Source organism: Acomys russatus, chromosome 27 (assembly GCF_903995435.1).
Source record: "Acomys russatus chromosome 27, mAcoRus1.1, whole genome shotgun sequence".
NCBI classification, from domain to species: Eukaryota; Metazoa; Chordata; class Mammalia; order Rodentia; family Muridae; genus Acomys; species Acomys russatus.
The window spans coordinates 15,733,429-15,746,566 of NC_067163.1; the positions used below are offsets into that span (position 1 = coordinate 15,733,429).

Below are 13,138 nucleotides of genomic sequence, written 5' to 3' on the forward strand. Positions count from 1 at the left end.
TGGTGGGTGTCATCCCTGGACAGGTAATCCTGAGTTGCACAAGAAAGAAACCTCATCAAGCCATGGAAAATAAGTCAGTAAGCACTACCTGTCCCCCATGGCCCCTGCTTCAGTTCCTGCTTCCAAGCGCCTGCCCTGATTTTCTCTAGTGATGGGCCACTAACCTACAAGTATAAAATGAGATATCCTCTTTCCCCTAACGGTGGCTTTTGCCATGGTCTTTCTCACAGCAATAGAAACCCAGCTAGGATAATATCTTTAAATAATATACAACCTGAGTCCCGAGCAAATGCTGAGTGACACAAGAGAATTTGGAAAACCTGCAACATATCCATTGTAATTGCAATTTCTCTGGGGAAAAAAAAAAAGTACAAACGCAAACAAAGGGTTAAGTCATTCTTAAATATACACCCGAGACATGCCATCCATATTTATTATATGCTAACACTTTGGAATGATAGCCAATCGCCCTATAAATTTGTATCAAGCATCAGAGCAGCTTATACATTTCCAAGGAATGTATCAAATAATATTAAAGTAATTAGAGATTGTTTGTTTTTAAAAGAAAACCCAAATAACTAATCTGTACAGGATAAAACCTTGAGGCTTACCAGATATGACAAAGGTTGAGACTGTCGAATACCGTGTTTGTCATAAGTATAAACCACTGCATTTGGAGTTATAAATGATCTATAAAAAAAAAATCCCAAAAACATCTTCCAATGAAATAAATCTTCACATACAAATTAAGTGAATACCTATCAACTCTTTTTGGAGTTTTCTTTTTTTTTTTTTTTTTTTTTTTTTTTTTTTTTTTCTTTTTTTATTAATTTATTCTTGTTACATCTCAATGTTTATCCCATCCCTTGTATCCTCCCATTCCTCCCCCCCCCCATTTTCCCATTATTCCCCTCCCCTATGACTGTTCCTGAGGGGGATCACCTCCCCCTATATATTCTCATAGGGTATCAAGTCTCTTCTTGGCTACCTGCTGTCCTTCCTCTGAGTGCCACCAGGTCTCCCCCTCCAGGGGACATGGTCAAATGTGAGGCACCATAGTACGTGAGAAAGTCATATCACACTCTCCACTCAACTGTGGAGAATATTCTGACCATTGGCTAGATCTGGGAAGGGGTTTAAAGTTTACCTCCTGTATTGCAACTCTTTATATCCTATTGCCTAAACATTTTCCTGTCACTGAAATTAGCCTTTTGAATAGAGAAAACACTAAAATGCTGGTTAATGGGTGATTCAAAACAGTAGATACTTCAAAGAGAGATAATATAGGTTCTGATGCCCAGAATCTTCCAAATCTTTGTCTTTGTCATTTATCGGTTTCAGGTGCTATATTTGAATCTCTAAATTAGACTGAGGGATTAACACCAGTTTTAAGCAATTCCCATCATTTCGCTACAAACTTATGTTCAATCAGTTTGGTAAATCCAGGTCACTGTTGTGCTATGGCCTTCCTCTTTCTTGCCCCCTGCCCCGACCCACCCATTCTCTTCTTCCTCCTCTTTCCCCTTCCTTTCCTCCTCCTCCTCCTTCTCCTCCTCCTCGATACAACTATGTAGACACAACTGAATCCAAATTTGTTTCAATCCTCCTGGCTCTGTCTCTAAAGTGCTGGCTCCACAGGCAGGTACCCTCAAGTCTTTCTCCAAGTTCTTAATAACAATAGTCAGAAATTTCTTCCATACTCTCCCACACCAGGAAATATTTAGGAGCCTGACACCATTCCTACCAGCCATGACACACACCCTCCATGTTGCACACTGTCACTCTCACACCCTCTCAGTCTGCCTCACTCTTATCTTGAATATGTGCCTTTTTTTTTTTTAATTTCAAAGAAGGCCTTTACACCTGTGCCACAGATGGCATCCTGGGCATGTTCAAGCTACAGACCACTCCTCTCCTGTGATTTCTGTACATGATTCCATAGGGTTTTTACCCCTGTGCTTTTAGAAAAGTTGTTTTCGAGAAATGATTTTCATTTGATGTCATGCTCCAACACTACTCTGCTCTGTTTTAATTGTCAATGGATTTTTTTTTTTTTAATCAGAAGTATAGTCCCCCCACACATACAGCCTCCACTTTCTTGGTTCTTAACCACCCCTCAGGTTCTACAGAAATGTCTAAAGCAATCCGTCTTTCAAATCCAAAAGGCACATTACTGACCGTAGCCATACTGGTTACCTAGATCCTATCTGAAACAGTGGCCTTCCATTCCACACTTCCTCTTCTGCCCCCTGCCCTGACTCCCTGTTCCTCCAGCTTCGTCTTCCATGTTTGCTATGCACTTTCCCACCTAGCCCTGAAAGTATCTATCTTTCCCAAGGTTTATAAACACTTTCTGTATGTATTTCCAATTAATAACACAGCTACTGCCCACTATTATTAGGTCTGCGTACCTGTTGGACATCCTTGGAGATCAAAATTCTCATATACCCCTCCAGTGGAAAATACCCACTTGGACATAAGTGACCAGTCCTCCAACAAATATCTCCCTAGTTCAAAGTGCACAATACTCAAGAACCTATCCATTTTCATGGCAATAACAACAAACCGTGAGGCCCCTCACTGTTTCCCAGTTGTTCCACTGATTCTGACTTGTGGTCTATGGAATCTGTCTTCCTGGTGCTGGAAGTGATGACTCATCCTCCTCAACCTTCCCACTGATCACCTGACCCATGGGAGCAGTGTATGCACCCTGTCCTTACACATCCTCTAGAATGCATATCCTATTTTTAAACAAAAGCTTTTATCTCTATCCTTTATCAAGTTACAACTTACCTCTATTCAAAAAAAAAAAAAAGAAAAGAAAGAAAGAAAAAAGAAATGGAAAAGAAAAAAGGAAAAACCTTCACTCGCTTGCTAAGAACATTACTCAGGCATTTAGCACTATCCGCTTCTTAGAGTGTGTGCATCAGAATATATGTTCCTGTGCTATACATGCCCTGGGTACCTTGTTTTATTCTGTTTTTATGTAAGGACCCCGTCTAATGGCCAACATTCAATAGAAATTTGGATACATTTGAACCATAATGATTATAACCATAACTCTTTTGTGTGTGTGTGTGTGTGTGCATATCTTTTTTAAATTTTATTAATTTATTCATATTACATCTCGATTGTTAGCCCTTCCCCTGTTTCCTCCCATTCTTCCCTCCCTCCCACTTCCCCCTTCTCCCCTCCCCTATGTCTGTGATTGAGGGAGACCTCCTCCCCCTATATATGCTCTTAGAATATCGAGTCTCTTCTTGGTAACTTGCTATCCTTCCTCTGAGTGCCACCAGGTCTCCCCATCCAGGGGACATGGTCAGAAAATATAACCATAACTCTCATAAATAAAGTCAAAACACTTGAAATGTGGAATGACAAAATATTTACTTACTGTTTATGAAGATGGACAAAATATGGTTTTTCAGCTATTATAATAAGGTAAGCAATCTGCAACAAGAATAATTTTTAAATGTCATCCACAGGCTAGCTTATGTGAGTTGCTCTGCTTTATGTTTTAAAGGAATGGCAAAATTAGTGAAATAAATTATATATATATATGTCTTTTGGCTTCCCTTCCCATGTGGATTTCTGAATCTTCAAGATTCTGAACTGAAAAGTAGACCCAGCACCTGTGAGATGTAGAAACTTGTTCATTAGCTGGTATCTTGTGGCTTTATCAGACACTTCGAGTCCCCAAGCCCATGACAGACAGCATGCATGCCTCACCTTCAGTGCCAGTTTCCCCTCATCACAGCCTCAGCCTCATCTTATTCTGGGGAAGGCACTACTGTTGTTTGTCACCTTTTTGGCACCCATGGTGTTCCATCCCTGAAGTTCCTATCCCACAATGCTCTGTTGCAGTGGAGCTCTTCTTTCACCCCTCCCCCTGACACACACACACACACACACACACACACACACACACACACCTGCTACCTCTATCTAAGCGCAACCTCACACGAGCTAGTATGTAGAGACGGTGTTGTTATTACTTGATTTTCAGGATCTGCTTCCACATCTGGTGATGAGATCTTTTCAGGAACTGTTGTATACACCATTGTTTTCTGGGGATCTAAAAATAAAAATACGTGATACTGCTTCAATAAGTATAATTGTGCATCTCTTTCTCTACATTACTAGTTTCGGGGGGAGGGTGATTTATACATTTTTTTTCCTTTACCCTTTCTAGTGTCTATTAAACTATTGCTAATTCATTCTCCCCTCTCTTTCCCCTGTCTTCTGTCCTCCCACCTCTCAGCTCCAAGCTAAACTACTTAAATACTGAATTACAGTGTCATAAAAGGCTTAGAAACACAGACTCGTTAACATAGTATCACCCTGAAAGAAAGAAGTGCGGTTGTTAAGAAAAGGACATCAGATTTCTCGAAAGGAAGGAGAGAGTACATCAAGCACACTCCAGGGCAGCCCCCATGCCTAGGAGGAGTTGGCCAGCACAAAATGGACTCGAAGCTTTTTTTTTTTTAATGGTACTTTTTATCTTATTAGGTTTCTTGTTTTGATTTTTGTTTGGAAGTTTTGGGGTGAGTGAGACAAGAGAAAGCATATGAAGCTGGGTAGGTAGGGAAGTAGAGAGGACCTAGGGGTGGGGAGCAGGAAAGAATATGATTAAAATATGTTGTATGGTTTCCATTCTCCACCCGGCCCCCTTCCCCTTCCCAACTCTCCCTACTCCTAACCCCCACCCCAGCTCCCCTGCCTATCCCCTCTCCTACCCACCCCTCCTAGGCCCCCTGCACACAGGTATCAGATATGCAGCTCGGTGTTCATATGGATCCCCCAACAACTGGAGTGGGGGGCCTCTCTGACTGTGATGCCTGCCTTTGGATCCAGGTCCCCTAACTGAGCTGACTTGTCTGGCCTCAGTGGGAGACGACGTGCCTAGTCCTACAGTGACTTAAGTTGCCAGGGCACGTTGGTACCCATGGGGGACCCCCCCTTCTCTGAGGAAGGAGAAGGAAGAATGGGGGAGTAACAGGGGGAGACTGGGAGGAGGGGAGGACTGTGATGGAATATAAAATGAAGAAATAAAGTAATTAATTAACGGAGAAAAAAAGTTGTCCAACGTGGTGGTGGTGGTGCTGGTGGTGCTGGTGGTGCACGCCTGTAATCCCAGCACTCAGGAGGCAGAGGCAGGCAGATCTTTGTGAGTTCAAGGCCAGCCTGGCCTACAAAATGAGTCCAGGACAGCCAAAACTACACAGAGAAACCCTATGTCCAAAAAGAAAGAAAGAAAGAAAAGAAAAAGAAAGAAAAAAGTTGTCAGCCTCCCCCAAAAGAAAAGTATGGAAAAAAAATAATTTCTTAAAAAGAAGTTAGTCAAACTAGCCTGTAGAGGACAGCAGTTGCCAAACCAAGATTTAAAAAAAAAAAAAAAAATAGTTTCTTTGAGTCATGACTACCATTTACATGATAACAGTATGGGGGCGGGGAGGTAGCGAGTGGATGTACAATTCATTGTTATCTATGTTAAGAAAACCGTCCCATGTTACAGGGAATGCTTTAGAGCGGAGAGAAAACAGTGCGGTGGCGTGAGGATAGGTGAAGTCTGGCCTGTCCCTCAGAAGCCCGGAGCAGCTTGGACCTCTGGACTCACTCTGGCCGGCCTGCAGCCCACTAACACCCGTAAGCAGTATTAGAAGGAAGAGCATGGCTCCCTCGGTGGTGGTCCTGGAGCCCAGCTGAGGAGCATCAGGCTGGGAAGGGCGGGCGGGCGTTGTGGCCAGTAATGGCAGCTCGCGCACCTGACCCGACAGGGCTGTCACCAAGGAAACCAGTGAGGAAAGGGCAGAACTGGATGCATAACTCTAAGTACGCTGCGGGACACCTACCTTCCCCGCTAACAGTAAAAACGGAAGGGTTTACTACGGGTTTACTCTTCAGGCTAGGGAGAGTTGGTAAGGATTTTCTTTGTCTTGTTTATCATGCCTTTTAAAATAATTCCCACTTCACTGAGGAAAAGACATATGAAAATATTCGGGTTACTTACTGATGGCACCCATGTGTCCTCCACGGTATTTTAGCATACTGTCCCAACAACTAAGCACAAGAAAAGGACGCAAACACCGTTTTTCATATTCACAGCTGCGTGCGGGACACCCTCTAAAATACTCGTTGGCCACACACGGCCTTTCAGTCGTATTGTCACACTCTAATCCCGCAACCCTAAGTTTCTCCTTTTATTAGTCTTTTAAAGGTTTGGGTATATAAGCCGAAGTAGCTATAAAAGCCAGGAAAACAGAGAGCGGCCATGGAGACAGGAGGGGAAGAGCCCCAGAGAGGGTGACGGTGGGACATAGGTGCTTTGAAGAGGGGCAAATGCAAAGAGGAGGGAGGTAGCAAGAAACTTAAGTGAGGAAGGGAGAAGAACGAAAACAATAAGAATATTTTTTAATAATTTATTTTTAGTGCATTGGTGTTTTGCCTGCATGTATGTCTGTGTAAGGGTGTCATATCTTGGAGTGACAGACAGTTGTGAACTGCCATGTGCGTGCAGGGAAATTAAACCCGGGTCCTCTGGAAGAGCGGTCAGTGCTCTTAACTGCTGAGCCATCTCTCCAGCCCCAACACTAAGAATATTTTTTAAAGCTACAGGAAAAAAAAATTTTTATAAGCGTATTTAAAGTACGTATATGACGTATATATTTATTTACACATTTTTAAATAGAGTTATGCCACACTAGGTGATAAAATCCTCCCAAAAGACACAAACAGTCTAACAAAAATCCCAGCACCAGGCGTGGGGAATCCCCCTTTGTACTTTTTGGTCAAGGGGATCCAAACCCTTGGTTGCCTCACAGAACTCAAAGGCAGGATCATATTTCATATTGCTGAAAACACCACACTCTGAAGATAAGACTTTAGGGAACCAAAGTGGAATGCCCTGGAGGCCTCCTCCCTGAGGCCGGGCTCTCCAGTATCTAAAGGTGCTGTGCAAGACCCCAAAGGAGAGCAGCAATGGCCAGCAGGGCAAAACAGCCTCCAAGTACAAGAGTGGTACTTTTATCTCAGGGTAACTGACAGCTATCTAATAGGACGACTTAAGTCCCACTCAATAGGATGGAATTCAAGCTTGCCAAGTTTGGTATAAATCTAGCCAAGTACCCATGGCCGAAGAACCCATAGACCTTAGAATAGAAGAACCTACTGCAATTTTCCTAAACCAATATAGTTTCTAACTGTCTCTAGATACTTATCTTGAGATGCACAGCCAAGCAGAGCCCTCATCGCCCTCCCCCGCCCCCATCAAAGAAGCTTCTTTTTTGCAAGAGATGGAGGCTACAACAGAGATCCACAAGTGGTCAAACCGTGGAGAGTAAGTGGCTATGGGGTGGTCCACCCCGACTGATACATCTACAATACTCCTACAGAAAAAAAAAAAAAAAAGTGGGAAACAGGGCAGGGGGAGGGGCAGAAAATTTATAAGGGCAAAAGGACCAGGACTCCTGCTATAAGAAGCTGCGCGCATGGAATCTCAGAAGTATGGTCTTCTAACCAAGTCGCTCAGGCTGGATTGAGCAACACTTGGTAGACCTGAAAGGCTCCTCAGACTAATCGAACCTTGAGAGATGAACAGCACCATGACCCTCTGCGGGACACCTTGACCTCTGCTTACCTGGAAGGAGCGCCCTCTCCATTCACCCTCCAGTGGGATGTTTCCAGGTTGTGGGGTCCATTGCTTTCAATTCTACTCAGGCCAGTTTCCCAACAGTCCCAGTGGCTACCGTAGACCTGGCCCAGTGAAGCGGAAGACCAAAGGTCTCCCTCCGTTATACAGCCATTTCTTGTAGTAGACGGGACCTGCTAGGGTGGATTGGCAGAACAATTGAGATATGCCATATCAGAAGAAAGACACTCGTTTTAAAAGGCCTCCCTCCCTGGTATAAAACATATAGTTTTTAGTGGCCTATTATTTTAGGAGGAGGAGGTGTAGTGTTGTAATCCAGCGTTGGAGGAATGGTAAGGAATAAAGAATGGGTTTTCTAGGGATACGCCACCCTCGTTACTTGGCCCACCAAGATCTAAAAAGCATCTTAAATCAAATGGGATCTGAGCTATCCACAGGCCCATGGCCTAACCTCCTGAATGCGGAAGATCACGGAGAATGGTCCCTACTAACTATAACATGGCATACCGCGTTCCAACTGCCCTGAGTGAAATGATTTAGTTTCCAGCCACCAAACACAGAATTAGGTACAGATCTAGAATATTCACACCTGTGGGAAATCTATTGAGGGGAGGGGAGATTAGCAGCATTTACTACTATAGATCCTTCTCGGGAGATTTCTAAGCATTGCTCTTATGTTCCAGAGCTCCCAACACAGTCAAGCCCGGCCCAGTTTACCTCTCTGAAGACTGGCATGTTGATCCTGGGGCGGAAGTGCTCTCTCCACTAACCTGTCTCTAGTTTCCCATGAAGTGTGGTAAAAGACACAGGCACTGACCTCTCAACTTAGATGCCAAATGAGCAGCTTTTTGAGCCCTTGAGTGCACACCTTTACCATGCTGTGCCCCGTGCAGCGGACAAAGGCAGCAAGAAAATGCCTCATTGACGTTTATGGCAAAGCCTGGGGAGGGTTTTGAATAATTTTCTTGTTTGTCCTCCTACTCAAATGAGGGCAAAGGTGCACCAACTGGTGTGTGTGTGTGTGTGTGTGTGTGTGTGTGTGTGTGTGTGTGTGTGTGTGTGTGTGTGTGTGTGTTTAAATCATGTTCTCACTAGGGGTTATAATTATTCTAATGATTTCACTCTTAATAGGCTACAGATGTTTCCTGGTCTGTATTACACTTGGCCACCTAATGGCTCTATGGCACCCCAGGTCTACACAGCTGAGTTTGAAAACAGCCTTCCCTCTCAACTGACCGAGATATCTGCCCTTGAGGGTTCACCTGTCTCTTTCTGGTTGACACCTAAAATACCCCTTTTCCACAAAAAGTAGCCAGATCAGTCACCCCAGCACCCCTACGGCAGCACCCCTACAGCAGCACCCCTACGGCAGCACCCCTACAGCAGGCAGCACCCCTATGGCAGCACCCCTACAGCAGGCAGCACCCCTACGGCAGCACCCCTACGGCAGCACCCCTACGGCAGCACCCCTACGGCAGCACCCCTACGGCAGCACCCCTACGGCAGCACCCCTACAGCAGCACCCCTACGGCAGCACCCCTACGGCGGCACCCCTACAGCAGGCAGCACCCCTACGGCAGCACCCCTACGGCAGCACCCCTACAGCAGGCAGCACCCCTATGGCAGCACCCCTACAGCAGGCAGCACCCCTACGGCAGCACCCCTACAGCAGCACCCCTACGGCAGGCAGCACCCCTACGGCAGCACCCCTACGGCAGCACCCCTACGGCAGCACCCCTACGGCGGCACCCCTACAGCAGGCAGCACCCCTACGGCAGCACCCCTACGGCAGCACCCCTACAGCAGGCAGCACCCCTATGGCAGCACCCCTACAGCAGGCAGCACCCCTACGGCAGCACCCCTATGGCAGCACCCCTACAGCAGCACCCCTACGGCAGCACCCCTACGGCAGCACCCCTACGGCAGCACCCCTACAGCAGGCAGCACCCCTATGGCAGCACCCCTACGGCAGGCAGCATTGCAGAGAGATGTGAATAAAGGAGGGTGAGGACGACTTTGGCCAATGTAGAAAACAGGGATTGGGCCTGTTAAGAAAAGCTGGACCCCAGGTGAGAGTGGTATGGAAGAATGGGGAGACAGGAGGAGAAAGAAGGATCCAGGTCATCCAGGAACCCCACAAATAGACCACCAAGGCTGGCAGATCTGGACCCAGAAGGGCTGGCACAAACTGCTATACCAACCAAGGACAGTACATGCAGTAAACCTAGACCCCCTGTTCAGATCTAGCCAATGAACAGCTCATTCTCCATGGTTGTGGGGAGAGTGGGGGACTGACTCTGACATGAACTCTGGTGCCCCCTATTTGACCACTTCCCCTTAGTCAGGGGAGGCCGATGGACTCCCAGAGGAAGGGGAAGCAGGCTATCTAGTTGAGACCTGATAGGCTGTGGTCATATGGTGGGGAAGAGGTCCCCTTCTGTCACAGGCCTAGGAGAGAGGAATAGGGTGAAAGAGGGAGAGGGGGGAAATGGGAAGATACAAGTAAGGAGATAGCAATCAGGATATAATCTGAATAAATTATTTTTAAAAATTAAATTGAATTAAAAAAAAGAAAGAAAAGCTCCTCCTTGCTCCTGTACCAATCCTCAGTGCAACTGTTAGAAAATAGCCAGCAGGGGAAAGGAATCTATCCAGGTCTAGGAAGGACATTGCAGGAGGAAAGCAAGTTCCTGAGGGTGGAGGACTCCCATGAGTCTAAAATACTGGACACAGATGAAACTGTAGAATGACAGAAGCTTAATCGCATGAGAACCCGAGCAGTGATGACAAGAACTGATCTTTTTGGAAACTTCAGTAAAAAATGGTTCTGTAAACAAAACATCACTCTTTGCCACTGGAATTATCAGTCTTCTTGCCACTTGTCAAGAACCAATTTAAATGGCTCTTTAACCCCCTACACCTTAAGTTGTGTGAATCAACTGGAGTTGCCTTTTAGTCTTCCCTTTGCAAATTTGCTCTACACACTACCCCATTCCCAACCACACTGTAGAGTGACATTCCAATGGGTAAATGAAGGAATCGTGAAACTAGAGGCTAAGATTCTATACCATCTGGACGGCAGCCCACGGAGTTATGCTATGCGCATGCGCGCTAGATCCTCCCGCCTCAATGACCATGATGTAGCTAATCTGTCATGGATGCCGCCCAGAAACTCATCTCCTTGAGAGATGTTAGCTCTTTTCCAGTACGCAACACAGGGCAGTCTGCAGCTTTAGCTACTTATGGGAGGAGGTGCTGGAGACCAGCTCCCATTACAAAGTCCTTCAAGCAAGGCTTGGGCTCTCTTTATTTATGCAATCACAAGCCTGCTTGTCCATGTAGTGGCATCATAGCCTCATGGATTGGGAGAATTAACATAGTAAAAATGGCCATCCTACCAAAAGCAATCTACAGATTCAATGCAATCCCTATCAAAATACCTACACAATTTTTTAAAGACATTGAAAGTCCAATTCTGAACTTCATATGGAAAAACAAAAAAACCAGAATAGCTAAAACAATCTTGTACAATAAAAGGTGCTCTGGAGGAATCTCCATACCTGATCTCAAACTGTACTATAAAGCAATAGTAATTAAAACAGTATGGTAGTGGCACAGCAACAGGCTGGTTGATCAGTGGAATCGAATCGAAGACCCAGATATGAATCCACACACATATGGTCACTTTATTTTTGATAAAGAATCCAAATCCATTCAATGGGAAAAGGATAGCATCTTCAACAAATGGTGCCGGTCTAACTGGATGTCTATGTGTAAAAAAATGCAACTGGACCCATATTTGTCACCTTGCACAAAACTCAAATCCAAGTGGATTAAAGACCTCAACATAAAACCAGAGACACTAAGTCACTTAGAGGAAAAAGTGGGGAAGAGCCTGGAACATATTGGCACAGGAGACAACTTCCTGAACAGAATACCAACAGCCCAGGCCTTAATGTCAACCATTAATAAATGGGACCTCATGAGGCTGAGAAGCTTCTGTAAGGCAGGAGACACTGTCAAGAGAACAAAGCGACAGCCTACAGACTGGAAAAAGATCTTCACCAACCCTTCATCTGACAAAGGTCTAATATCCAAAATATATAAAGAACTCAAGAAATTAAACACCACCAAACCAAATAAACCAATTCAGAAATGGGGCTTGGAACTAAACAGAGAATTCTCAACAGAGGAATATCAAATGACTGAGAAACACTTAAAGAAATGCTCAACCTCCTTAGTCATCAGGGAAATGCAAATCAAAACAACTCTGAGATTCCATCTTATACCCATCAGAATGGCTAAGATCAGAAATTCAAGTGACACCACATGCTGGCAAGAATGTGGGGAGAGAGGGAACACTCCTTCATTGCTGGTGGGAATGCAAACTAGTACAGCCACTTTGGAAATATATCTGGTGCTATCTCAGAAAAATGGGAATAGGGCTTCCTCAAGACCCAGCTATTCCACTCCTTGGAATATACCCAGAAGATGCTCCAGCACACAACAAGAAAATTTGCTCAACCATGTTCATAGCAGCCTTATTCATAATAGCCAGAACATGGAAACAGCCTAAGTGTCCATCAGTAGAAGAATGGATAAAGAAACTGTGGTACATATACACTATGGAATATTACTCAGCTATTAAAAACAAGGAATTCCCGAAATGTGTGGATAAATGGATTGAGCTAGAAATGATCATAATGAGTGAGTTAACCCAGAATCAGAAAGACTCAAATGGTATATACTCACTTATATCTGCATACTAGTCCAAGGGGCATGTCCCACGAAAGCCTTCACTTACCAGAAAACTGGGACAGAGGAGAAGACATCCTATTGGGACTCTAGATGAGAGAAGCATGGGAGAATAGCAAAGTAGAAGGATCCAGAAGGTCCTAGAAACCTACAAGTAGAACATTATGATAGGCAGATTTGGGCCCAGGGTTCCCGCTCAAACTAAGGCACCAGCCAAGGACAATACAGGCGGTAAACTTTAAACCCCTACCCAGATCTAGCCAATGGGCAGAACATTCTTCACAGTTGAGTGGAGAGTGGGGTATGACTTTCACATGATCTCTGGTGCCTCATATTTGTCCATGTCCCCTGGAGGGGGAGACCTGGTGGCACTCAGAGGAAGGATAGCAGGTTACCAAGAAGAGACTTGATACCCTATGCGCATATACAGGGGCAGGAATTCCCCCTCAGGAACAGTCATAGATGAGGGGAATAAGGGGAAAATGGGAGGGAGGGAAGAATGGGAGGATACAAGGGATGGGATAACCATTGAGATGTAGCAAGAATAAATTAATTTTAAAAAATCATAGCATCAGCACCAGACAAGCCCCCTCATTACAAAAGGCCCCCAATAGTTTTCCTTCCTCCTTCCCACCTCCCTGCTGGGTCAATCACCCCTCAAGTGTATTTTGCACTACAAAGCACAATTTCAGCAAGCCAAAAATAAATTACTAGCCAGGCGTGTCCTGTGGACAT

The 13,138-nt window shown here is 45.0% G+C and overlaps 1 protein-coding gene across 1 annotated transcript in view; it reads right to left on the reverse strand.

Annotated features, from left to right (window-relative positions):
• LOC127209822 (disintegrin and metalloproteinase domain-containing protein 5-like) overlaps window positions 1-5,672 on the reverse strand; it is a 65,900-nt gene extending 60,228 nt beyond the window's left edge. Inside the window, exons 1-5 of the mRNA XM_051169464.1 lie at window positions 5,618-5,672; window positions 3,996-4,075; window positions 3,395-3,450; window positions 612-690; window positions 275-351 (exon numbers count right to left, since the gene is read on the reverse strand). Coding sequence (XP_051025421.1) covers window positions 275-351; window positions 612-690; window positions 3,395-3,450; window positions 3,996-4,075; window positions 5,618-5,672 — 347 coding nt within the window. The remainder of the gene's footprint in view (window positions 1-274; window positions 352-611; window positions 691-3,394; window positions 3,451-3,995; window positions 4,076-5,617) is intronic.
• Between the last annotated feature and the right edge of the window lie 7,466 nt (window positions 5,673-13,138).